The 25,514-nt window shown below is 53.1% G+C and overlaps 5 protein-coding genes across 5 annotated transcripts; 3 read left to right on the top strand and 2 right to left on the bottom strand.

Moving 5' to 3' along the window:
• Positions 1 to 1,085: 1,085 nt before the first annotated feature.
• JN550_000076 (uncharacterized protein) lies at positions 1,086 to 2,447 on the bottom strand (the record flags this gene model as incomplete). The annotated part of the gene is made up of 1 exon (XM_049319535.1): positions 1,086 to 2,447. The coding sequence occupies one exon, from the start codon at positions 2,445 to 2,447 to the stop codon at positions 1,086 to 1,088; it is 1,362 nt and encodes a 453-aa protein (XP_049177365.1).
• An 8,067-nt stretch (positions 2,448 to 10,514) lies between these two features.
• JN550_000077 (uncharacterized protein) lies at positions 10,515 to 11,164 on the top strand (the record flags this gene model as incomplete). Its single annotated transcript, XM_049319646.1, has 2 exons — positions 10,515 to 10,750; positions 10,807 to 11,164. The coding sequence occupies 2 exons, from the start codon at positions 10,515 to 10,517 to the stop codon at positions 11,162 to 11,164; spliced, it is 594 nt and encodes a 197-aa protein (XP_049177366.1).
• Positions 11,165 to 12,095: 931 nt separating this feature from the next.
• Positions 12,096 to 14,778, top strand: JN550_000078 (uncharacterized protein; the record flags this gene model as incomplete). The annotated part of the gene is made up of 3 exons (XM_049319755.1): positions 12,096 to 12,719; positions 12,767 to 14,667; positions 14,721 to 14,778. The coding sequence occupies 3 exons, from the start codon at positions 12,096 to 12,098 to the stop codon at positions 14,776 to 14,778; spliced, it is 2,583 nt and encodes an 860-aa protein (XP_049177367.1).
• Positions 14,779 to 16,893: 2,115 nt separating this feature from the next.
• Positions 16,894 to 19,703, bottom strand: JN550_000079 (uncharacterized protein; the record flags this gene model as incomplete). The annotated part of the gene is made up of 5 exons (XM_049319867.1): positions 16,894 to 17,926; positions 17,979 to 18,149; positions 18,207 to 18,682; positions 18,745 to 19,033; positions 19,447 to 19,703. The coding sequence occupies 5 exons, from the start codon at positions 19,701 to 19,703 to the stop codon at positions 16,894 to 16,896; spliced, it is 2,226 nt and encodes a 741-aa protein (XP_049177368.1).
• Positions 19,704 to 20,191: 488 nt separating this feature from the next.
• On the top strand, positions 20,192 to 21,652 carry JN550_000080 (uncharacterized protein; the record flags this gene model as incomplete). The annotated part of the gene is made up of 3 exons (XM_049319977.1): positions 20,192 to 20,686; positions 20,736 to 21,437; positions 21,497 to 21,652. The coding sequence occupies 3 exons, from the start codon at positions 20,192 to 20,194 to the stop codon at positions 21,650 to 21,652; spliced, it is 1,353 nt and encodes a 450-aa protein (XP_049177369.1).
• Between the last annotated feature and the right edge of the window lie 3,862 nt (positions 21,653 to 25,514).

Here is a 25,514-nt window from a genome sequence, read left to right on the forward strand (position 1 = left end):
TCAATTCAGCCTTCAGCCCTGCCAAGCACTTACAATCTTTCTCTCATTGACTCTGATAAGAGGTTCAGTTGTGCCCCTTACGCATAGCCGAATGAGTGAGTGAGTGAGTGGGTGGGTGAGCAGTTTCCGTGACCCAGCATTCCTGCTTCAGACCGTCCCTATGCACCCAGACGGCCAGCCGGTTTACCAGCTCCCTATCTGGCCGATTGACCAAGTTGGCATTTCATTGGTCGCAGGGCTGACGGGTCACCAAGTCAGGGTTCCGAAAGCAGGGGTCACCTTCCCAACCCCAGTCCAGTCTCGATAGGATTCTGGTGCCACTTCCTCAAGTCAAATCGAAATGCCTGGTTTATCCTCAGTTACTTGTTTATGATCGTAAAGAGGCCGAGTTGCCACAGCCAAGTTCTGACGTTTTGTGTGCGCCTGGAAGGCATTCAGGCGCTTCCTCTAAACGCCTCTGAGATGGCCCCCCAAACCGGGAACTGCCGAGTCTCTGCACGTCTATCACAAAGATCACGAGTGCGTCAATTCTCGTTGCTGCGGGCACAGGTCGAAACAGGTAGGTGTAAACAGACTTGTTGGTCAATTCGACGAGCAAGGGTGCACGCCAGGCATATACTCCCTTCATCGACTCGATCCTAGCAAACGAGCCGGTTGTATATGTATCCCTTGGCCATCCCATCATAAAAAGACATTAGAACGAACTCACTCTAGCGAGCGATAGCCAGTCCGTGTTCTGAAATCCAAACCGTCGTCGGCCCTCACCAGGACGCGAAGGTCCTTGGCTCAGAGCAGCAGTAGAAACAAAGCTCTGATGACCCCCTTTTTTTACCTCTTGTACCCCCTTGAACCATGATGCCAACCAGATCTTGACCAATGCCGAATATTCTTGCCGCTGAGACAACGCCGCCATCTCTTGCCCATTCTAAAATTCACCCATGGTATACTATCCGTTGTAAAGCACCCGCCAGGTATATATAATCCTTTCAAAACGCCTCGCTATCATCCATCATGCCCCTTCGTGTAATAACTTGGCAGGTATGCCGGAGCAACCGTGAACATCTGTTCCAGACTGGTTTTCCCCATTACGATTTTCTGTGCTTCTTGCGCCTGCCGCCCGACGATCCGCCGTCGTCATGGTCGTCATAGTCGTCGTCGCTCTCATCACGGTCGTTTTTGGAGCCACCCTTCTCATTCCCCTTCTTGATCGAGATGAGACAGCCCTGCTCCTTGAGTCTCTTGGTCAGCGGTGTGCTGGCCTGCATCCCAGGAAAGTCCTTGGCATTGTAAACGGTAAACACGCTGCTCATGGCCTCTGCACGAACTGGGTGTTTGGACCCCGGGACATGGTTGGTGGGGTCCAAGATGAGCAGCGAGAACTTGAGCCGAAATGATCCTGGTGTTCGGCACGAAAGATCTGGAAAGCAGAAGAAACTCCCCTCCTCCCCGTTTTCATCAGTCCCAACGAATGATGACGCGACCAGACTTCCCATGAGCCTCCTTTGCTGCCGGTAGTCCTCGGGCATCAGGGAGCAGTCCACATCGCCGTTCTCGCTCCAGATGGTGCAGTGCATCACGGCAAATAGGCTCCGGAATCTCTCGCCCCGTTCCTCGGGCGTTACGCTGGGGTCGTCGATCTTGAGCTGCACAATGGGTGGCGGATCTATGACCCGACGGTCTCTCTCGCCGAAACCGCAGGACCTGGCTGCTGCTGGCTGCTGGCGGACCGTGATACTATACTGCTGTCTCCCGATCGAAGCAGTCGGCGACGGAGACGGCGCCATCGGCGCTTTGGAGAGGCTCCTAGAGCTGGGCCTCGGTTCCCCACTGAGAAGATCTGATATCTTCATCCTCTCGGGCGGTCGGGTATCTGACCTTGGCGACCAGACTGTGTTTGGAGGCGTTGTGGTCTGGGGCGACTGTTCGTGCCGCACATCTCTATTTCTATATGCCGGATTTGGTCTTACTTGATGAGGGTCGGGATATGCTCGTGGCGATTCTGGAGGGAATTCCGTATGTGGTCGCGTGGGAGGATGGATTCTGGGTAACTGGGATGAACTCTGTTCCCTCACCAGCTGACGGAGTCTCAGAGACTCAGACATCTCTTCTGACCGATCGCCCGTAGCCGATAAGTTACCTGGAGACATCCGGGGAGGTCTGTCCTCTCTATATCGGTTGATAAGAGTCGACGCAGCATATGGCTCACTGGTAGGCGTCGGCAACTGTGGAGCCGCACGGTGACTATAGGCCGATGTCGTAACGTAATGATCAGGATAGGAGCTTTGCTTGCTGGCGATCTCCTGAGAATTTGCTGGATATCTCCCAGTCACGAGACTGGACGGCGGAGGGAGTCGCACGCCCGGACTGGGACGCTCTTGTGGATAGTATCTGCCATGGTAAGATTCGGGGCCCCAAGCATTAAGCGGTCTCGTCATGGGATCGCCCATCCTATGACCAAATCCGTGCTGTAAAGTGTCTACCGCGATTGCTGACATGAATGCCGTTGTGCTGGAGGAAGGGTGGAGAGGAAGGTGTATATGATGGTCGTCCTCGAGTTGCCTTCCGATAGGTAACTCCGGCAAAGCAACCCGCAGCTGACTGTGCAGATACCGGCTACCGACAGCGTGGTAGAGCTGCTGAATTGTCCAAAAAGCAAATGGTGGCTGAGACAGTAACGTCGACAGGCGGCAAAGATCGATGTGCCGCCAAGCGTCGCCCACACTGAAGCTTCAAAGCTAGGTGCTATACTCAGACCGGTCAGGGCGATTCACGTTCGCTCGGTCCAATGGTGTAGCAGAGGGGTTCAAGGTTATGCAACGCCTGAAAACCTGGAAGCGGGCGCTGCAGCACCTGTGTACGTGCTTGGTGGGATCTTAACGGAGTGTGGTACGTCTCTCCCAGTTAGCCCTTGCAAGACATGCCAGCCACGGTGACGGGTGATGGGTGTCTCCTTGTGACTGTGTGTTGCTGAAATACTCATAGGAAAGTTGGGTTGGGCTGACACACCAGGATAGAGAGTCGGTGGGGCGCTGCATAGGTTTTATCTTGAGGAGATTGGAAGTATAAGACCAAAACGCGAAATTTGATATTATATCAAATCAGCGGGGTATGGTACTTTGAATACTTGGTAGATTTCTCAGCTGCTGTGACGCCCGGGACATGGGCTACCGTGTTCCCGGCCGAATCCCACTGATCTGATCAGCGCCAGCAGATGCCCCTCGCTGCAGCAGTACAGGGTCGCCAGCCCAGTCGCGAACCACGGATGGGTGGCGGACCAGGGTCATGCCTTGTGGTCGGTGCTTGTATCGATGTACAGAGTGGTACATTGAGGCATGGCGAAAAGTTTATGTACGCGCCTCTGATGAACAGGAATAGGCCTCCCTTCACATCGTCCCAAGTGGCGGGACCGAACGCGATCCAGGAGACCGGTCGACGGGATGAGGCGTCAGGCCCATTGGTACTGACTTCTTCTGCTGACGACGCCCGTTCGTGGGTGGTCTCATGGGGGTGAAAAGTTCAGAGGCTATTCGGCCCCCCATGTCTCGCCATCGTACATGGCAGCTGCACCGTCCACAAGCGAGCCTGGCATTGTGACACGGTGAGCCCATAAGTTACATTGCAAAATGTTGAACCCGAGTATCTGGACCCAGTCGAGCCCTGGGGGGTGTGGTGTTCATTCCCGCTTCCTGGAAGCGGGCTAGGCGAACTATGGGGCATGGCATGCGGAGCACAACCTCAAACAGTCCCGCATCAACGTTAAATTCATCCTGCTTTCTTCCACCTCTTCCTCATTGATTCATGTTAAATATCCGTGCCGCCTCTCGATGCCGGAACGGTCATTTCTCTGCCCAGAAGGGATATACGGTGCTCCTTATGCTCTGAGCACTGCAGAATCAATGCTACCGTGACCTGTGCCATCTGGAACATCCTCTTCGTCATGTGTCGTATATTCTGCCCACAGACTCTCGGTGCGCGTGCGGAAGGCTTCGTGTATGAATCGTCTGCCGTTGGTTTCGTACACCTAGGTAGGCCGTTTTACCGGAGGAGGCCTTGATCGACAAGTTCGGATGACAGTCAGCCTAGACCCTGCCCGCACCGTACGGGAGCCAGTGAATTACTAACTTAGAAAGAAGCACCTCACACGCGGATCTACAGCATCCTCGGGTACAACTTGGCATTCAATGTCATAGTCCCCACTCACAGCTTGGGCGTGCTATAGCGGACTGCGCATCGCGCCCAAAGAATCGAGGATGTTCCCGGCCGGGGCACTGGCCTTTTCTGGCAAGTCTGGCTCTCCTATACCTGCAGTGGACTTATTTGAGGGTCGCTAAGGACTTGGGCGAGAGACCTGTACCCTATTGTCCCTACCGAACTACATGTCACTGTGCGAAATCGGGATGCCAATAGCAAACTCACGATTGCACACCACCGGTGATCCAGGCCCTTGGCCCATCTAGAGATGGTGAAAGCCCGGGTACTGCCAGGTCACTACAGGCGAGGGATCCCTTGAAAGATGGCGACGCTCTGTTCCACGGCGCTCTCTACGTGGCTCGGAGGAACGAAGCTTGGACGGTAGCATTCGCTGCCGCCGTGACATTGTTGTGGGGCTGCATCAATGCCAGCAACAAGTGCTCAAACTCGACATTGTGACTTAGCAATCACCCATAAGCTCAAGTGCCCAGCAACCTTCGCATTGCTTTTCTGGTTGGAAGGTCAGCGTCAGAGCAGCGCCTGCACGATGCCTTCGAAAGGCACGATTCTGCGCTTTGGGGCTTGGATTAAACTCTTAAGAAACGGCTAGTCGCATCGGACGGCAGTTCGCATCCTGGACGCCTGAAGTTGCCTACTATGTACATCTTGCGGGGACATCCGTTGTAACTAACATGCGTCGACAATTCCACAATCACTGGTTTCGCTGGTTACTTGAATTTGGGGAAACAGCAGAATGATGATTCTAACGTCTCAAGGAGCTGGTGTTCCACTTGAACCTGGGTTTTCTTTTCCACCTCCTCTGTCTGAACAAGGGCTCCTGGTGAGCTGTCATTCTCGGGAGGTTTGGCGATGACAGGGACGACAGGGGTCAGGACGCAGGGAGGACTCCCAGCTAACGCCATCGAGATTTGGATGAGATTGGGCGCTGTGTGTGCAAGGGGGCCTGTCGTGTGCTGCACAATACTACCCTGATTCCGGGTTTACTCTTTCGTACATTGAACGCCCCTAAGCCTACGTTGATCAGAGGTTCAGAACTTGCTCAACATACTCTTGCCTCTCTATTAGACATAATGGTGGTAGCAAGCCTCTTTGCTTGGAGATGCAAATAGTCGCCAGTTCATCATTTGCTGGCTCCTGTCATCGTAACTGGTTGGTCAAAATGTGCTGGGCTACGGGAGGTAATTCTTGGGCGACTACGCTGTCAGTCAACCACACCAAAGCAGCCCTTTGCGAATATGAGCTTCCAAATCAAAGTGTCGATGAATGTCTAGATCCATACAAGGTCGCAGTCTAATCAATATATCCTAATCTGGAAAACCATCAACTCTTTAGTTGTCATAGACACTAGTAAATGCAAGAACCCATATATCAATTCAACCCCAAGACTCAGCTCCAAGTTACATATGTGGCATGAGTTCAAGATGGCCAAGTGAACGGAGCCGTACCGAATCTATGTAGCCTCCGTATTACACAACATTCGAAGATGGACTGGTGATAATTTATTTCTGCAGCCCGCGTATGCGAAGATACCAGAACATTAACGATGGCTCAAACACGGCAAGCTAAAAGGACCACCACGGGAAAAGTCACATGGCACACAGCTCATCCTAGCTACGGCACGGGTCGGATCCGGACGCTTTGTGCGTTGACAGTGCTACATAGTAGGCTCCATCTTTACATCTACATGCGCGTGTTACCCCCTGCCCAACTGCCGCGCGACTGTCTTTAGAACGCAGCACTCCCATCATACGATGGCCCCGTTGAACGTAAGCTTGGGGAAAGATCCGCAAGCCTCTTTCGATAGTTCGGGACAAAAAGCTGGATGCCGATTATGTACGCTCATCGATGCAATCAACCATATGCAGAAGAGCTGGACCAGTGGCATCAATGCGAAGTACCCTACAGGCTTGGATTCAAGATTTAAGTTCAGATCTGGCAGAAGACAGCGAGGCGTCTTGAGTGCTGTGGATGGCCAAGCGAATCAAAAATTCCCCGATGAGGATGTAACTGCCGATGATGGGGATCGGCTCAACATCCGCCCACAGAACTCCACAAGGAACTTTTGACAAGCCCGTGCAATTCCAGCTTGGAGAAGCCAACTAAGATGTCCAACAACCGGGACGAACCATAGTTGGCAGAGGTTTCACTCAGACCCACGCCGGTTAAAATGTTTCTTGCTCGGGTGTTCAGAGCCCCCTGTTGGGGATCCAGTAGTCAGAATCCCGCGTCCCGCCCATCCTTGCAAGACGCCAGTCATTGGGGCTGCTTGCATGGGCAGCAGACTATGGGACCCACTTGCCGCGTGCTATAATAATACCCGGCTCTCTATACCCTCCCCTAGGAGGATTCGAGTCGGGTGCAAAGCCCTGCACGCAAATCAGAATCTGTTCCGAGTTTGAAGCAAAAGCGGACGTCAGGATTCTTTGATCTTCGGTTGGTGCATAGGTTCGCCAGCCCGTGTCATTTGCCGCAAATGATGGAGGGACATTTGGCTCCGTAAGGCGCTCTCTGGAGGGAAGGCATAAACTTTGGATAATAGTTTGTTTCATGTCCATGCAGAATCCTGGGCTCTTTCACACTTCTTGGTTTCCCAACTACGCAAGACGCTACAGGAGAATATTGTCTACTCTCTCGATGTCTGAAATCTCCGACTTCTCGGAGCCCCAGCCGAGCAGCCCAGCGATACTGCAACGGTGTGAGCCCGCTGGAAATGATATGTCATTTTTCTCCCGGCAAACCACTAGCGGACTTGTTCTTGAGCTATTGTTACGATATAGTCAGGAACGGTAACATCAGAGGCGGGCCTCGTGGGCTTCGTCAAATGCTACACATGGCCTGCCATCAACAACCCATGATTGACGCATGCAACTCGACAAGCCATCCACGGTGATCACTCTGTGAGCTCTTGACCCATGACGACCAGAGAATGGACCCCAACCGTACCAGGTTCATGCAAATCAGGCTCCGCAAAAACCTTAAGATAACTCCTTCCACATATTACCCCGACACCACACAATCCACACTTCCACACTTCCAACGATCTACTAACCTGATCGAATGATCGTAGCGGACACGTCGGGATTAGTGTCATCCGGATTTAAAGAGTAGGTGAAGACGACGGTGGCTAATTCGGCCTGACTGCTACCAAAATGAGACACAACGCTTGTCCTGGTTGTAGGATATCAACGGGATGCGTCTGGGTGAAACCGTGTGAACCTAGTCAGAGATATTCTCGAATGTCGATCCTGAAAATCGAACTCTGCACAGTGTTATGACTACGATGGTCTCTTAATCTTGTCTCAGTCGTTCTTCTACAATTCGTCAACGATTCGCTCTGAACACGGACAGTTCATCCCAAGTCTCGCAGATCAATGATAGACGTAGATCAAACACCTGACTATATGGATGGCTTGATGCAAGCTTTTAGCCTCTCTCGGATTTGACACTTCCGCTTCCCGCCATTCTTCTAGAATGTTGAAAAGTGTCATTTCAGACGGCAATTCCAAGGAAGTGCATGCTTCAGATGCTCGCGACTACGTAAAACTTGACGCCGGGTAAAACGGAGGTATCACGTTGTTGTTCAGCGACTCGCAGGCTCCAAATATCTCGTCTGACAAGCCACAGGTTGATTGATTACTTTGCCTTTGCGGAGTCCAGATAACCCGGCGGCTTCATATCGGACTGATCCTGTCGCCGTCTAGCGAGCCCACTCGGCAGCACTCGCTTGAGCCGGCCAGCGACGAGGCGTCGACCCCGATTCCAGGAAATGGCCTCGCTGGGGCAAAGTCGTAACGGCCCATTTCCCGCCAGAGAGCCCCTTGCCTACACCCACAATCTCCTCAGGCGAATGGCACCTGACGCGCCTGATCCGCACGCCTGGCAGAGGTCGATATTGAGGGTCCCCCTTCGCTTGCCTGGAACTTCCCGGGCACCCTACGAGCTCGCGCCTGCATCTGCCAGGGCCGTACGTCAGCCTGCAACGTTACGGCACTGTATACCCGGTATTGGGCCCTGGTTTAGTTATTGCAGCTTCGTTTATTCCCTTAAGGCGGTATCTGTGCAATCGTGTACTGTGAGTTCACACGTGCTGCATGTTCCCAAGTCATTGAGCTACATTGCTGACTCGATTCCAAGATTTAGCATTGTTATAGTCCATTTTGCAGTACATTTTGCGTAGCTGGCGCATGGAACATCGGAGAATACTCTTTAGTAGCACAACAAGGCCAATTGTGAGTTTACTTCACGTATTGGTACCAGAGGTACAGTCCCCAGGCACGGTCGCGACTGCAAGGACGGCACCGAGACCGCAACCTCCTAAGGGTCCTGGAACTTTCCATATTGAAAACGGGCCACTGGGAAAATTCAGTTTCTCGGCACTCAAAACATAAAGGGCTTCATATATCCAACAATGCCGCTGATAACCTCCAATATGACGTGAGAGCTACGAGCCTCTGCATTGTGCGCCTAATGAAAAGTGGCGTTGCCGATAGTGAGTTCCCCCTATATCGGCATCTATAGTGAGAAAATACTGACAACTTAGCCCGGTGGTACGTAAGAAAACGGCTTCGGAAATGAGGGCAAGAAACATCTGAGACGCGACGCGTTGCCGCTTCCCGGGAAGGGGCAGTCCCCTATTCTCCCGACCTCGGCAGGAATCCAGGGACGAGACTGGGTAAAGGCCACGGGTGTCACACGTCCGTCTCGCGACATCTGGAGGAGACTTCAGGCCTTCTTCAAGGTTTGCCGAGCCTCGCTGAACAAAAGGCTCTTCTCCTTTTGCCTCGTCAGCAATACCCGGGCCACATGTAGCCATGCCCCTCTCGCCTCCGGGCGTACCTGTCTATCATGTTCCTCCAAGTTCCTATATGACGCGCGACAAGGCATACAGATCGATAATGGGGAGTACTTCGACTGTATATTGACGGGACTCTATTCGAGACTCGGCTACCAGCTGACACAAGTCGCCGCAGCGTCGGGAGCATTATGACACGCCAGACCTTGTACCTCTCGTCGTAAAACACCGAAGCACGCCAAATATCCTTGCCTAAGAGTACGGGAGAGCAGGGCGACTTTGGCGAAACGGCAATTTTTTCCCTGATGGAATAGTAACACCGACAAGCTGAGTTAGGCCAGATGATCTGAATGTCGGCTGGAAGGGAGGTTTCTCTCTATCAATGCCGAGATGTACTCCTTTAGAAAGGACAACCTAGATGCTCTTGACTATGCCGTAGCAACGCTTGGAGTGCTCACATATAGATCTCAATATCCGGCAAGGCAACATCTCACTGGACTTTGCTCTTATCGTTAACCTTAATCTTAACACGCAAATCAGTCAGCAGCCGGAAACCTTCCGGTTCCCTCCGGCGTTGATTCTCTCTTGGTATGAGAGCTCTCGGTAGCTCATGTCTAAACAGGTCTGCGTCATGGGATAGAAAGAAAGCCCTACGAATTTATTCGGTGGTCGTGCAAGGTTGCAGGGCATCATGTTTCACGGCTTTAACGTTTGATGTGTCCGAAAAGTTTTCGTAAGAACAGTCATTATGGAGAATATACTATACTTTCTGTCTCGAAAACCTCCACATCAGAGGGAGGCGGACTTTCCGCTTAGTCTACACCGCAGGAAAAACACTAATCAAGCTGACAGAAAGACAGGACTTAGACTACAAAGAGCAAATCTCTACCCCTCTAGTGTGCAACATGAACTCAAAGCAATGCTGTCATGTTGCAGAATTTTCGCAATACCAAATGCGCTTGAGTAAGTTGTTACTTAGCATGTTATCCACAGGCATGATGTGCTCACGCACCGAGTTGGTACAGCCAAGACTGGTCTGAGTATAGGGTGGAGACGATCGCGTTGGGACTTACTCACTAGGGGAACCCACTTGCAGAGCCGCCGGAGCATTTGGTGCGCGATTGGGATCGGATTGCATCATGGCTTCTTCAGGTCGCTACAAATCAACTGGAGATTTTGGGAAATTGATTGCAACACTGGTTGCAATCGGGATGGCAAGCCTAGATCTTGTCATCGGAATGTAGCAGACCTGTTAGGCCACTCGGGCGCGTATGAGATAATTGGAGATATGATTTCATCATGAAGTCAAGTAAAAGTCAGAAGCTATACTGATGCCAACCAACCTCCATGACGTACCCTACATTGTCGAAGCGCATATATATAACTTCATAAAGCCGGTCAAAGTCAATTGGGCTCGTTTCAGACCCATATTCTCCCGCCAGCACACTTTCAAAGCTATCAAAACACACGAAATATTTCAACCGCTGACCAATACATACACATACACAAAATGGCGCCCGGAGATAAACTGCGCAATATTGCCGAGCAGGCTGAGCGTGACCTCAACACCTACGAAGCGAAGACGGGCCACAGGTCAACCGCTACCGACGATGCCGGTGTCGACACTCGAGTTGAGCAGAAGTTCCCTGGTGCGGAAGTCCGATACGGCGATGACTTGAGCACAAACCGTGGTTACAACAAGAGAATTCCTCCCGAGGAGGGAGGTGACCTGGATGCCCGTGGAAGGTGAGTTTCGGTTTTCTCTGTGAAATACCACAAGCATATGCTAAGAATGCTCAAAGACAAACCCGTGGCGAGCACTTCGAAGGTCACGGTGGCCCTGACGACAAGTTTGCGGACCAGGCTCGTGACTTCGGCGGTGAACAGACGTACGACCCTAGCGGAAGGCATCAACCACAATACGAGTACAGCGCCCAAGAATCCTCCGTCCCCGTTGGGCACTCTGGTCGCGATGTGATGCCCCAAGGCAAGGAGGCAGCCCAATCCAACATGCAGAGCAAGGGCATGCCGCGAGGGAAGCAGCAGTTCAAGGGCTCAGATTACTACACTCCGGAGTCTGTCCCTGGATCCATCTCTGCGGAGGGATATGAGGCGCCTGAGTCGACCACCCAGGCATCTCGTGAGTCGGAGCAGTTCTAGATGGATTATCTCTCCGAAACTTGTATTATAGTGCTAGGCAGAGAAGCTAGGCATTGTGACAATGTAATGAAACTAGTCAAGTCATTTGTAACCATGGTGCTTGTTCTCACGGATTTGGATGTGATAATTCGTCCAGAATTATGTCGAGCAATTTGACACTCTGGCAAGTCGTGTCATATATACAGGCGGCTTTCTTCGACGGTTGATATCAAGTGGCGGGTTCAGCGGGTGTTCCCACCGATAAGTGGAATATACACAATACTTTCGTCTCGTAATGGATAAACCTGGGGAGCATTCCGTCGATGGGTTCAACATATAAAGGTACATTGGGGTGGGAGGTTTAGTGCAGAGAAGTGAACTCAAACATCGGCTTCGTCATATGATAGGTACAGGGCCCATTGAAAATGACAATACTCGTTCAAAGAGGCGCGAACAGCTCTTGGTGCCCAAAATGGTGTAAAACTGCTGTTCATGCTAGATGATAGCAAGTCGAACACATCAGGACAAAGGGGTCACGATTGTTCTGAAAAGCGCGCCGACAGGTAGATAGACAATTCACCTGGACAGCCTTGTAAGTTAACCTACATTAGCGACGTCGGGTCGTCGTTGGTGGTGATGGGAGGGGCACGCCATTAGTTAAGTGCAGTGCCTCCCCCGCGTCGGATGGCTCCAGGGCTGTGTCCAGCAGCAAATCGGACTTAAGCGCGACTGGGCCGACGCGCGCTACAGGCGGCTTGCATCATCATGGAGAGATAAAGCTCCCGGAGCTCGTTCACCTCGCTCGGTAGCTTCTACTAAGGTAGTAAGCTGATAACCGGCATTCGCGATAGAATTGAACGCCTGCCAACCTCTGGGCGCCCCCGAGAAAGCCGTCGGTCTACATTCGCTCCAAGGTCCGTGTGACACTGTTGCATGGCCTGCCATCAAGTCCATGCCTCCACCTCCATCCTCGATATCGCCACAGAACGGATCGGCCAGTGCTTCAGGAGCCCAGTCGAGGCACAAGTCGGCTGGCGGCGTCCTCCCGCATAAACGACCACCGTCCGAAAGCAGGCCGTCCACCCAAGACTCCAAACGCCTCAAGGACAACGTCGCCCCGAGCCCCGCGGCTGCTCTCAGGATGAGCAAAGTCCAGGGCAAACGACCCGAACCCGTCGATCTGATCGACCTGACCAAACCCTCCGGTCCCTCCGGTCCCTCTCTCCCCCAGCGCGGCACAAAGAAGCTCGTCATCAAGAACCTGCGGACCGCCTCCAGGACGAGCGACCTCGAGGACTTCTACCGGAAGACATGGGCCGATTTAGACGCAGCCTTGAAGGCATTCTTTGCCAGGCAGCTGCCGAACAAGCCGCTCGAAACCATATATAGGGGTGTAGAGAACATCTGCATGCGCGGGGAGCCAGAGTCGAGAAAGCTGTACGAATTTCTGAGGCAAAAATGTGAGGCGTACCTGAACGAGGATATGGCAAAGGCCATCAAGAGCCAAGCCGGGGCCTCCAACATCGAAGTTCTGCGCAGTGTTCACAAATACTGGGTGATCTGGGGCCAACAATCGGTAGGTTCCTCAACGCTCGGATAGTCCCAGCCGCTCACAGGATCCAGGCTATGATTAGATCCACCTTCAGTTTCCTCGACAGGACATTTCTCTTGAAGTTCAAGGACCTGCAAATGATCAATGACATGGCAATAACCCTATTCAGGAGGATGGTTTTCCTGTCTTCCAAATTCGGCCCAACCGTTCTGGCAGGTATGTGCGATCTCATCGACTACGATCGGAGGGGAGATTCCCGTTTTGATGCCTCGTTACTGCGTGAGTCTGTGTCGATGCTTCACGTGCTCAACATCTACGGCAAGTCATTCGAGCCTCGCTTTCTGGAGACGTCCAGGGCCTACTTCGAAGAATTTGCGGAGGAGCAAAGCGCATCGTCGTTGAAGTCGTATATCTCTGCTTGCAAGCGATTGCTGGCTGCGGAAGACTTCAGATGCAACGCCTACAATTTTGACAGTTTATCGAAGCGGCAACTTATGCTTGACGCCCACACCTTGTTGATTGAAAGCTACTCCGAAAAGCTGCTCGACAGCGGCAGCGTAAGCAAGTTACTGGATGAACAAGATGTTGAGTCCATGCAGGCGTTATACGAGCTATTGCGGCTGTCGGCCATACAGAAGCGGCTAAGGGGTCCGTGGGAAGAGTATATAAGAAAGGCAGGCGCCGCTATCGTCAACGATACTGACAGGGGGGATGAAATGGTGGTTCGGCTGCTCGAGTTCCGAAGAGCCTTGGACATCATGGTGCGGGATGCCTTCAACCAAGACGAAGATTTCACATACGGCCTGAGAGAGGCATTTGGAGGCTTCATCAATGACAAGAAGATCCTATCTGCCTGGAAGACCGGAACTTCCAAGGTGGGCGAGATGATAGCCAAGTATATCGACTTGTTGCTTAGAGGCGGTCTCAAAACCATTCCGAAGTCGTTACTATCGGATCTCAAGGACCGAGCTGCAGCTGAGAAGAGTGGTCAAGCGAGCACAGGAGACGAAGACGCAGAGCTCGACAGACAGCTTGACCAGGCTCTGGAACTGTTCAGATTCATCGAGGGCAAAGACGTCTTTGAGGCCTTCTACAAACAGGACCTGGCTCGCCGGCTCTTGATGAACCGCAGTGCCAGTGCAGATGCCGAACGAAGCATGCTCACCAAGCTCAAGAGCGAATGCGGTTCTAGTTTCACCCACAACCTTGAGCAAATGTTCAAGGACAAGGAGCTTGCGCGTGAGGAGATGAACGCCTACAAATCCTACCGAGAAAACACTGGCCGCGACAAGAGTTCCGTGGACCTTAACGTTGATATATTATCTGCTGCGGCTTGGCCTACGTATCCGGATTCACGTATTGGCTTGCCCTCGGAGGTCGCGAAACAGATCGAGCAGTTCGAATCATACTACACCGGCAAACATACGGGACGGAGACTGACATGGAAACATTCGTTGGCGCATTGCACTGTGAAGGCGAAATTCAACAAAGGTTCGAAGGAACTTCTCGTCAGCGCGTTTCAGGCTATCGTCCTCGAGCTGTTCAATCAGGTTGAAGACAACCCGGATGGATTTCTTTCCTATTCTCAAATCTCTGAAGCGTCAGGCTTGACCGGAAAGGACCTGGACCGCACACTGCAGTCATTAGCGTGTGGCAAAGCCCGTGTGCTCACCAAGCACCCCAAAGGCAAGGACGTCAAGAACACCGATACGTTCACTGTCAACAAGGCGTTTACAGATCCAAAGTATCGGGTGAAGATCAACCAGATCCAGCTCAAGGAGACAAAAGAGGAGAACGAGGCGACACACCAGAAGGTCGCCGTCGACAGGCAGTTCGAGACTCAGGCGGCCATCGTCCGCATCATGAAGAGCCGCAAGAACATGACACACGCCAACCTGGTGGCAGAGGTCATCAACCAGACGAAGAGCCGTGGCGCGGTTGATACAGCTGAGATCAAGAAGAATATTGAGAAGTACGTGGCCCTCCGCATTTTTGTTGTGATGCCGATTTACTGACCAGCTGCAGGCTTATTGAGAAGGACTACCTCGAGAGAGATGGCAACTCTTACGAGTACTTGGCATAATGCTACCGGGCCGGCTGTTGCTTGTTGGCTGTTGTGGAGATCACGAGTTTTATGAACGACGGGCTACAAACAAAGGAGTCTGTGCCTAGTCAGCATGTGAAAGGGCAATCCTTTGCGATATGCGATAGATGGAAATGCAACTATATAATCATACCGAATAAAGCAACATGTTGGAATGTTCAATCCTCCAAATCTATGATTACTGATCAACATAAAGCTGGCTACGATGGTGGAACTCCGATCCCATGACATGGTGCTTCGGGGGAGCTTGTAATCACTGGATATTCTAATCATTTATGTTGGAACGTGACAGGCCTATGGTGGCTCATGGACTGAAATTGGGCGATTGCCTTTGTTGACTTCAAGTTGTTGGTTATCATGTCCAAGCTCACCAAACAATGAACAAAGGAGCCCTTTGCGACTGATCTCACTGGTGAGCTAATAACCGGAATCATACCATTTTCTGGGTAGCATGACCCTATCAGAGCGGGTCAGGTGGTGGAATGACCGTATGCCAGGAAGACGCGGCGTTGTCGAAATGTTTTCCATCCACAAGGCGTTTGGTGTCATTGGGCGCAGCTATAACTATATTAAGGTGTGAAATCGGCTTCAACTTGCCTCCTTGTCTACATTGGATGAGAGCAAGAATTATCCTCTTATATGTCTTTCCTCATGTACAGTTCGATATTCGTCTCTACCTCTACAGACCCTTTTCGGCAAGCATACTCATAAGTGTGGATAGCGGAGGCATAAATCCAAACGCAAGAAGTGTGAGTAACCCACGTCGGAACCCATAGCTGGACAATCAACTCCTTTTACCGAGGGAACATTTGAGGAACAAATGGGGAAACCTGACCGGAAGAACAGACATCCTGCGTTCCGCAGTAGACCACCGGTGCAATACCAGGCGAATGGTGGTGAGCAGAAACGATAGAACACTCTTGAAATACCGCGCAGAACTTTGCCATCCCGTAGAAATACCACGGCAACTGAGCAACGATTCGTCGCGCCACATGCAGCGTTCAAGGAATGTGCGTGGGTCCATTTATCCTTCGGACGTTTATAAGGAACATCCATCACCAAATCGAACTAGAGAGAGGCCCATGTCAAGAAGCCAGAAGGCTAACGAATCATCTCATTTTGGTGCGCATTACGATCAGAGAGATCACGCTGTAGAGGACTAACAACGGCCCATGTCAGAAAGTGAGATCGATGAGGAGACGCCCTATTATGGAGTGCAGCGCCGTCAAGTAGTTCAACCGAGGGAGGACCGGCAACGGCAGATATCTAAGTCAGAACTAGCCCGCGAGCACCATCCGGTAGGCGTTGGATCTCCACATCCACATCATCGGGAGACTTCAAGCCCTTATCTTCGAGGATTCGTGGAAGTCCCTCGAAATTATGTGTCGAATGTAAGATATCCTACCTATCTCATCACAACACTCACCTAACAATCAAAGGCCTCAATTAGACAGTCAGGATCTGGAGATGACGAATCGACATTCTCTATAGCGATGACTTCGGATGTAACAAGTGACTATTCTGATGCTGAAAGATCAACAATTTCAACAGTGACGGGGTCAGTCGCGTCATATCAGCACGGCAGACTTCCACGCAATTCGTCACACGGACAACAAACTATACCCCGCGGTCGTCGCATTGAAGCGGCCCCTTCGCAGGCATATTTTGGTTCAGGGGACTATGTAACCACAGATAATGGTATGCGAGCACCTACTTCTGAACACGGAACAGTTGGACATTCCAGGCGACATGGGCGTCAGGATGAAAAACAATCGCTGACTCTCAGAGAACAATACCTTCAGCGCTCTGGATCTGATTTGGATGAAACCGAGTATTTGTATGAAACCGAAGATGAAGAACAGCGTCAGCCTTTTGAGATTAACTGCAACGGAGTTAGAATTACGACTAGAAAATTTTCAATGCGTATTTAGCCTGAGAAAGTCATATCAACACCGCGCATACGCAAAGCTGGACTAGTGCCTCTCGGGAGGGAAGACACGGGGTTGAACTGTGGAGGAAGACTGTATTCGAAAATAGATAAATTAATTAAAATTCTAGGTAGTGATCAAGACCAGACTCAGCTAACTGGCCTGGTCAGTAGATACCTGTTTCCCAGACACGGATCTCTCCGGCCTTTCGGTCGTCATCTGTGAACAGACCATTCCATTCGCTCCAAGTCTGCTTCAACGTAACACCTTTGTCTGCCCCTGGACCCGCTGGCCCGAAGTAGGTCCTCAGCGCGTCCTCAATGCCTTCGAAACCAATGATGTAGCGTGGCAGCTCCTCGCCCTTTCCGCCGGTAGGCCATAGCTCATTGGCCAGGAAGCCCACCTTGTCGGCGTCGAATCGCCAGCCTTCATCGACGTAGGCAGCTCTCTCAGGCGAACCTGGAGCGGTGTGGAGCGGTGGCTCACAGGTCAATGCCCTTGCCCTGAGGGCCGGATAGATCAGGTGCGAGCGCCACGGTGTGGTGTGGCACGGAGTGAGGAACAACGCGAATAGTTCGAGCGGCTCCGCTGTCTCGTTCTTGAACAAGAAAGGTGTCGCGACTGTCATGTTCTCTGGGTGAATCCTCTCGAATTCGCCGCGCAGGTAACTCATCACAGATATTGGCGCAGCTGCATGGAAATACGACAGGTAGGAGGCAATGATGAGATTGACAAGTAGTCCCAGGACGAGGAGAGGCTTTCTTCGTGCGCCGATCGGGCCATTTGCAGTTGGAATCCCGCCTTCCTCAGGTTGGGTGAAGAACGAAGTGATATGTGGAGCAGCCAGGATATGGAGAATGGGTATGAGGGGATAGATGAAGCGAACTTCTTTATGGACGATGAAAGACAAGGTAGAGATGGTTATCAAAACCGCGAAGCTTAGGGCCTTGAGAGCGTTCTTGGTTGTGACCGAGTGGAGAGCAGCCTCAGGTACTGACCACAGACCCAGAACCGCAAAAGGGGTTATGGTGGTGCAAGACAAGGTGATGCCTTGCGAGAGGTAGTAGTGCCAGTCATTTTGGCCATAGAAAATGGCCAAAGATTGAGAAATGTTGTAATACAACGTATTCAAGGGCGGAAAGGTCCATTCGCCAAAGTATTGCTTATCGGCATACAATGACAGCCCCAACACGAGAGACCTAATCGGGTGAGTTATGTTCACCAGAGCGTGCATAACATGGATGGACTTACCCGCAAAGAAGAGCCTCCCTTATGAGAACGAAAATCGTATTCCCAGTCAGTGGTGAGACTCCATCAAGTGTAAGCCTGGTCACAGCAAGGGTCCCCACGGCGAGCCAGATCAGGACGTTCGTGGGACGCAGCAGAACCGCCAGTGTCGCAAATATGATGGACAGGCGGAGGCTATAGTGTGTGTTAGCGTAATACTTGTCGTGTCGGCCAAGAGGAGTTTCATATTACCTATTGACAGAACCCCTTTTCTTGAAGACCTCTGGAGATCCTGCATTCCCCGGACTCTGACCTTGGGTGCCAAGCAACTCCCAAGGAAAGTAGAAAAGTGCAGCTATGGTCAAGGTACCCTCCAGAGAGTTAGAGAAGGTCCTTGTAGAGCAATACCATTGCCAGGGGTTCACAATGCTCATGACTAGCTGCAGGAGACGGTTAGGGTGGTTCTTCTCGATTGGGTAGTGGGAAACGTCACTTGCCACAGACCAGGCAGAAGCAGTGTTCTGTCCGAATAGCCTCTCGCCAAGCCTCCAGGCAAACCAGTCACTCAAGGCAGCAAAGCCAGCTTGCATGACCTTGGGTACTGCCAGGAAAGCATAGGCCCCGTAGTGAGCAGGCATGGGGATTGAGGAGACATAGTTTCCCATGATGGTGTAGCCAACCGCGAAGACGCCAGGATGAAGCGAGGAGCGCAGTTGGTTCTGCCATTCCTACGCGATTGTTAGATGATGCGATGGGTGTGTCATGATGTGAGGTTCCCCTGATGACATACCCAGGTCATCCAGGCACCACTATCTGGCCCGAATACCATCTGCCATGCCGGCTCGAGGGCTTGGAAGTACTCATCAGGCTGGAAGAAGGTACGAACACACAGCGCATTGATGAGGCGTATAGCGAACAACACAGCGAGCGCATCTTTGAGCTGTGAAGCTACTGCGTTTTGCCGCATTGGACATGCTGGCGCGTCTTGGGCTTGGTCTGGGGCGGCGGCAGACACGCCCTGAACCACACCTTCAGTGGCATCCTCCTTGACCATTTTCTTGACGAGAGCTACAAGCGAGCTGCGAAGTTGGACAATGAGAAAGAATAGGAGAGTCCCCGTAGATAAGTCTCGTCGCAATCATTGAACGTCTCGAGCTATCGCCTTCAATGAACGGTTTGGACTGGTTGCTTGATTGGTCTTCGCCAATCTAGTGCTCGGTACGTACCGGACACCGGCGGACCTGCGCAACTGGGGCGCCGCGACTAATCTAACCCCAGGCAGGCCTGAGGCTGACAAGCACTGGAGCTGGAGGCCAGCTGGAACAGGGAGTGGGCCCCCACTTCGGCTCAGCACTCCCACAAGGGGGTTTGGGGGCCGCCCGAGGGGCACTTTCGACCGAAATCGCCCAGGCGTTGACGAACACCAACGCCAACGGGGTCTGGCCAGCCCTATCCACCCTATCCAGCGGCGTCCGCAGTGTCAGGGTGTCACCTGGGCAGTGTCAGTCGAGGCCGCATGTGCTCCGTCCAGACAGATGGACTCCGCGCTGCTTTCTCGTCCAACATGACAATACCCGGGCTCTGATTGGTCTGCCGCAGGCTGGCTCCAAGGCATATCCGCCCCTCGGGTTGCGACTCCGTGCCGTATGCCGTATGCCGCCCGCCGTAGCCCGCCGCGCTTTCCTTCTCCCCAGGGCCGATGAGCTGGTCGAGCGACCAAGGCGGTCTCCCGACATGCATTCCCATCATCGTATGAGGCGGCGGCAAGCCTCCGAGTTAGGAACAAAAACGCTTCCTTGTTTTCACGGACTACCCACGCGGCCGCTTTGCTTCGGCTTCCAGGTTGCATGTGACCTGGTCCGCTACGTCAAGCTCCTACGAATTGCCCTCCTCCGATTGCAGGAGCCGCATCGACTTGCACTTAGAGGCTTAGTGGCCGGCCGTCTTCCCACGCAATGCACGCTTGGCCAGTGTATTATTACCTAAAGTTCACCCCGCCTACAGCCGATTCTCTCCCTTTCCCTCGACCGTTATAATCGACAGCAGCAACTTGAGGTCGTCTGGAGATCCTGCATCGTATCACCACCTGTCTGCTGCCTCTTGCCCATGGCCTGTTGCCCAAGAGAATACCACATCTTCGTATACCTTGCTACTGTAGCCTCAATTGACACCAACGCTCCCACCTGAGCACCCCGCCATCCCACCATCACCACCACCACCACCACCACCAAACCAACATGGCACCCCACGCTGACGAGACCTCCCGCAACGGGTCGTCTGCCTCCTCCAGGTATCATGCCTCCTCGACCAAGGGTGCAATTGACGCCGAGCAGAAGTTTGCCGCTCACAATTACCACCCTCTGCCTGTCGTCTTCTCACGTGCCTCAGGTGTCGACGTTTGGGATCCCGAGGGCAAGCAGTACCTCGACTTCCTGTCCGCCTACAGCGCCGTGAACCAGGGCCACTGCCACCCTGAGCTCGTCAAGGCCCTCACAGAGCAGGCCGGCCGATTGACGCTGAGCTCGCGCGCCTTCTACAACGATGTCTTCCCCAAGTGGGCCGAGAAGGTCCAGCAGATGTTCGGCTACGACATGGTACTGCCCATGAACACCGGAGCCGAGGCCGTCGAGACCGCCATCAAGATTGCTCGCAAGTGGGCCTACAAGGTCAAGGGAGTCCCCCAGGGCAAGGCCTTGGTATTTGGCGTCGAGGAAAACTTCCACGGCCGAACGGTAAGTTTCATCGCAGCCCCCGCGGAGAACTGATCCTGATATATTATAGATGACTGCTGTCACCCTTTCTACTGATCCCGAGTCCAAGGACAACTACGGTCCTTATATTCCCAACATTGGCGCCATCTCCCCCTCGACCGGCAAGCCCATCCGATACAACAACTTGAAGGATCTCGAGGAAGTGTTCGAGGCGCATGGCAAGGAGACTGCTGCCTTCATCGTCGAGCCCATCCAGGGTGAAGCAGGTGTCGTCGTCCCTGACGCCCATTACCTGGCCAAGGTCCAAGACCTGTGCAAGAAGCACAATGTTCTATTGATCTGCGACGAGATCCAGACCGGCATCGGCCGTACCGGAAGGATGCTGTGCTCCGAGTGGGCAGGGATCAAGCCTGACATGGTCACTCTCGGCAAGGCCATCTCCGGCGGCCTCTACCCCGTGAGTGCGGTTCTCAGCAGCAAGGAGATTATGCTGGTCGTTGAGCCTGGTACCCATGGATCGACCTATGGCGGAAACCCCCTGGGTTGCGCAGTCTCCATCCGTGCCCTGGAAATCATGGAGGAGGAGCAACTGACTCAAAAGGCCGAGAAGCTGGGCAACATTTTCCGCGAGGGAATTGCCGCCTTCAACTCGCCGCTCGTCAGCCTCGTCCGTGGCAAGGGCTTGCTCAATGCCGTTGTCATTGACGAATCGCAGGCCAACGGCCACTCGGCCTGGGACCTCTGCATCCTGCTCAAGGAGAAGGGCCTTCTGGTACGTAGGAATGAATTTGATTGGTAGTATGCAAGATGTGAGACTGACTGGCGCTATAGGCTAAACCAACTCACGGTAACATTATCCGTTTCGCACCGCCACTAGTCATCTCTGAGGCTCAACTGCGAAAGGCGATCGGCATTATTGGCGAGGCCCTTCACGAGCTCCCTAAAATGAAGCAGCACGAAGATGTCCACGTCAACATTGACAACTGAGTCCAGCTGCTTTCATTTCGTGTTCCCAATGAGAAGTGCGCAGTAGTGGCAGGCAAAGGAACGGTCCGGCTATGCTCTGATCGGAATTGCCTAATCAGAGTAGGGCTTACATGATCGGACACAAGCTGGGTGCTATGCAGCGAGGCTATCAGGCCCTGGACGAGGTTGGTGGTGTAGACCCAACACCTACCAACAGGGTCCCCTCCACCCTGCCTGGCACAACAGTGTGGTAGCCTAGGGGAAATATTGGTCGGTGTGGGATGTTGGCCGCCGGCTTGTCATGTGTGTACTCTGTTGTTGGCCAGAAACTGATGTCTTGGGCCCAATGCTTTCAGGTGCAAGGTTCTGGAGTAGCTGGCATGTTCACAATGGTCGAATTGGCCTATCTAGTGCAGAATTGACATCCCAATGCTATACACGATGATCAGGACCTGATTGGGAGGCCCGCAAGACCCTGGCAGTCTCGGGTCTGGACTTTTTACTGAATGTGGCACTCCGGACGTCTGTGCCTTTCTGTATGGCTATCTGGCCGCATGCCGGATGCATGCCCCCATGCATGTCGCGTCGCCCGGTGACTGTTTGCCTACATGCTCGGAAACAGACGTGGCTGCATGGACAGCGCTAGGCAGGCTGGTGAATAAGGTGGAACTGTTGCCGGCTGTGTCGATCTTGTCAGAGTTCCCGCCTGTCAGATCCCGAAGCAAATGACGGGCGGTTTCGAGGTTGTGGTGTGACTTGTGTATATAATAGGACTTTTTGCGATATCGAGCTGTTGGCTCGAGGTGGACCTGCAACACCTACGCAAGCTGATCAAGGTTCTAGTGAGGGTAAGAGTGTTCCTGTCCGGCAACGGGCACATGCACGGCGCCAGGGGCAGTCTTTTCGGTGTGTACCTCCAGGGCGTTTTTGCCTTTTCATAGACCTGCAGAAGCTCCAAAGCCAAAGAACTTGCCAATCATGATGACCCATCAAAACCCCAGTTTGCCTGATCAGGCTGTAACAGAGCCCGCGGACGTCACCATGGTTCCTCAAATCCGCATTCATCGCATCAGGCCAGCAGGTTTGGGTTGGGAAGCTGGGTTTATGCAACATAATCTAACTTGTGCACAATGGATCACGTCAAGCAAGATACGACAACCGCAATCGGCCATATGCACCTATTCTTAGGACTGTGCATCGTTTCGCTAGCCTCCATACACAGACAGAGTGGTTCACACTCGGCTGTCCTGTCCTGTCCTGTCCTGTCCTACACCCGATATCCTGTAGGCAGACAAACCTGCACACCAACAACAAAATCGCGGGGAACCCCTAGAGCTCCGATAAGGGAAAAGTAGGGGACCTGCTCAAGGTGGGTTACAATCCACTCCGTTTCAAGTGATGGAGGGAGCAAATCGAGGGAATCACGGACAAGCGCTAAATGCGCTGGCTGGTCCTCTATAGTTCAGAATGCATGTATGTGCCACCTAATCATGTAGGTACCGCTGTATCCTTATACAGTACATACATATGTGCATATCGGCGGGTCCTTATCTTGCGATCATCTATCTACTGCGCATACTGTATCTTATCGTCAAGCACCGTCCTCCCCAGTTGGGGTGTCTGAGACCAGTATAGACAAAGGCTCTTTTGTTGCAAGAGACTCGCAATAAGACAGGCGTCATAGCAACGTGCTCCTGTCTTCATTCCAGAAGGTCTCGTGGAATTCATGACGTTTTTGGCACCTGTATTATTCTAGGTTTGAGCCGCCTCTTGTCATCTGAAAGAACAACCTCCCCCAGAAGCACTGACGAAACAATGGAAGTGTAAAAGGACGTGGAGGTACCGACTAGTCGGGGCTAGCGCAACGGTATCGGACTCAGCTGTCATATGACAGATCTTAGCTAGCACTGCTCTTGGTGCCCATGGTGCCATTCGGCCGTCCGCGGGTGGGAGAGCAACGTGGGTGACCTGCTTGGGCCCCGAGCGCTTATGGACATACGAGCTCGCGCCGTCTTGTTGATCGCCTGCGATAGTCAGTCCACCACGGAGCACCCTGACGACGCAGCCTGAGGAGCCATGCACGGATCTCGGTGACTCACGGCCTCACAAAGCGATCGTCTTGCTGGTACGGGACATGCAGATGCAACATGGCCAACAAGGCCCAAGTGGAGAAGAGCGAGATCTGGGAAGTACATGGCAGCTTGGTAGCGGCTAGCTAACCTCAGACGGGGCTCAAGGGCTCTCCTCAGCCATGCACAAAAGCGGTAGCTCATCCACCGGATGTGGTGAGGCGATGCAGGGTTTCCGCCGGCGTCATGCTGTAACTGGACGTTATCGGACCTAGAGTGCCTGGACTCGCAGCTCTTATCGCGGCGTCCCTTGTCCCCCCCAAGGCGCCCCCCAGGTGGCCCCCCGTCCCGTCCAATGCGCGGCCCAGACTGCACTTGACCTGGGCCCAGCGAGGGGACGTGTCACGCATGTCACGAGCCACGAGCAACAATGCATTGGGACTGGGTTGGATGGGTGAATCAAATCAATGAATCGAACATCTGGACAGTCTGGTGCACTTGTTCAGGACTGTGGTGAGGGAATGAGTACGAGAGTCCTGCCCAACAACCAGGAAGTCAACCAGTCGCCCAGTCCGCCTGGAGGTCCTATTACCCACTTTCACGTCGTCCCCTTCCCCATCCATGGATCCAGCCCATCGAACCCCCATCCCATCACTTGCCGCCTCATCACGTCTTCTCTTCTCATCGCCCGGTCATCTGATACGATACCTACTCCAGCACGACCCAGCTTAGGCCCAGCTGCTGCCGTCGCCCCGTCGCTTTCCTCATCTCTTCTTCTTATCACCTCATCGCCGCCTTTATTCTTCTCCCATTCCCTCGAACCCGCTCTGTTTAACATCTTGGACGCTTCTTCGTTGTACATCTTCCTGTTCTTTTCCTGCTCTTTGGAGACCCTCTCCCCCCCAGCCATCTTCGTCGACTCATCGAAAGTAGTCGCTTAACGGGGGTTTGCTTTGTGTCATCGCCGAGTCATTCAGTTGATATCGGACAGCCAACCACAGCTTGCTACCCTCCACCCTGAGGACGGCCTGGCACCTGCAGCTCCCAGCTCTGACACTAGAACGACCACCACCCAACGGCCCAGTATCGTCGGTGGATCATCTGCTGGCCCCCAGTCGCATATCACGTACAGTCAACCCCTTCCCATCTCTCGCGCCTGCCCTTCCCGACCCAGGCATCATTTGCGTCCCCGGGCTCGAGTCGAGAGCTTTTTCACTTTCTCGGTGTCTCGACAACCTTTCAGGCCTGCCCTGTAGCACCATCCCCGCCTTTTCTCAAGGTTCCCTCGACCGTACCCAGGTCGCCTCCAACTTTGAACCTATCGGATACCTGCCGCCCGGGTGCTGTTGTAAGTACCATCATCCACTTCCCAACCAGCCGCTCTCGCCAACACCCAGGTGCGCACTTCCTTCTTGCAGCCTCCTCCGGGTAGCCTGCTTTCCATTCAACTGCCTGGCGGCTTCTGCCTCGTATATAGTGGCCTACCAAGTGGGCGACGCCGCGGCAGCTGCCAAACGTGTGCTTGGCAGCGCTCCTCTCTCGACCACCCCAGCTCCCGCCAGACCTACATATCCTCACTACCTACTAATACCGAACCGCCCTGCAGGACCCTGAACAACCTCAACGGCACTCAATCTCATCGCACGCTTTGGTGGAATAGACTGGCATCCAGTCTTCATCTCACCTACCTCTATTCTGATACGCCGGAACTTCCGAGAGCTTACATGATACCTCGAATCGCATCGCCGTCTTCGATCCCCTTATAAGCCCCCGGGCTCCGAGACCAAGCTTCCTGTCCAAGTCAACCATCCCAC

Source organism: Neoarthrinium moseri (assembly GCF_022829205.1).
Source record: "Neoarthrinium moseri strain CBS 164.80 chromosome Unknown scaffold1_Wmoseri_CBS_16480, whole genome shotgun sequence".
NCBI lineage: Eukaryota > Fungi > Ascomycota > Sordariomycetes > Amphisphaeriales > Apiosporaceae > Neoarthrinium > Neoarthrinium moseri.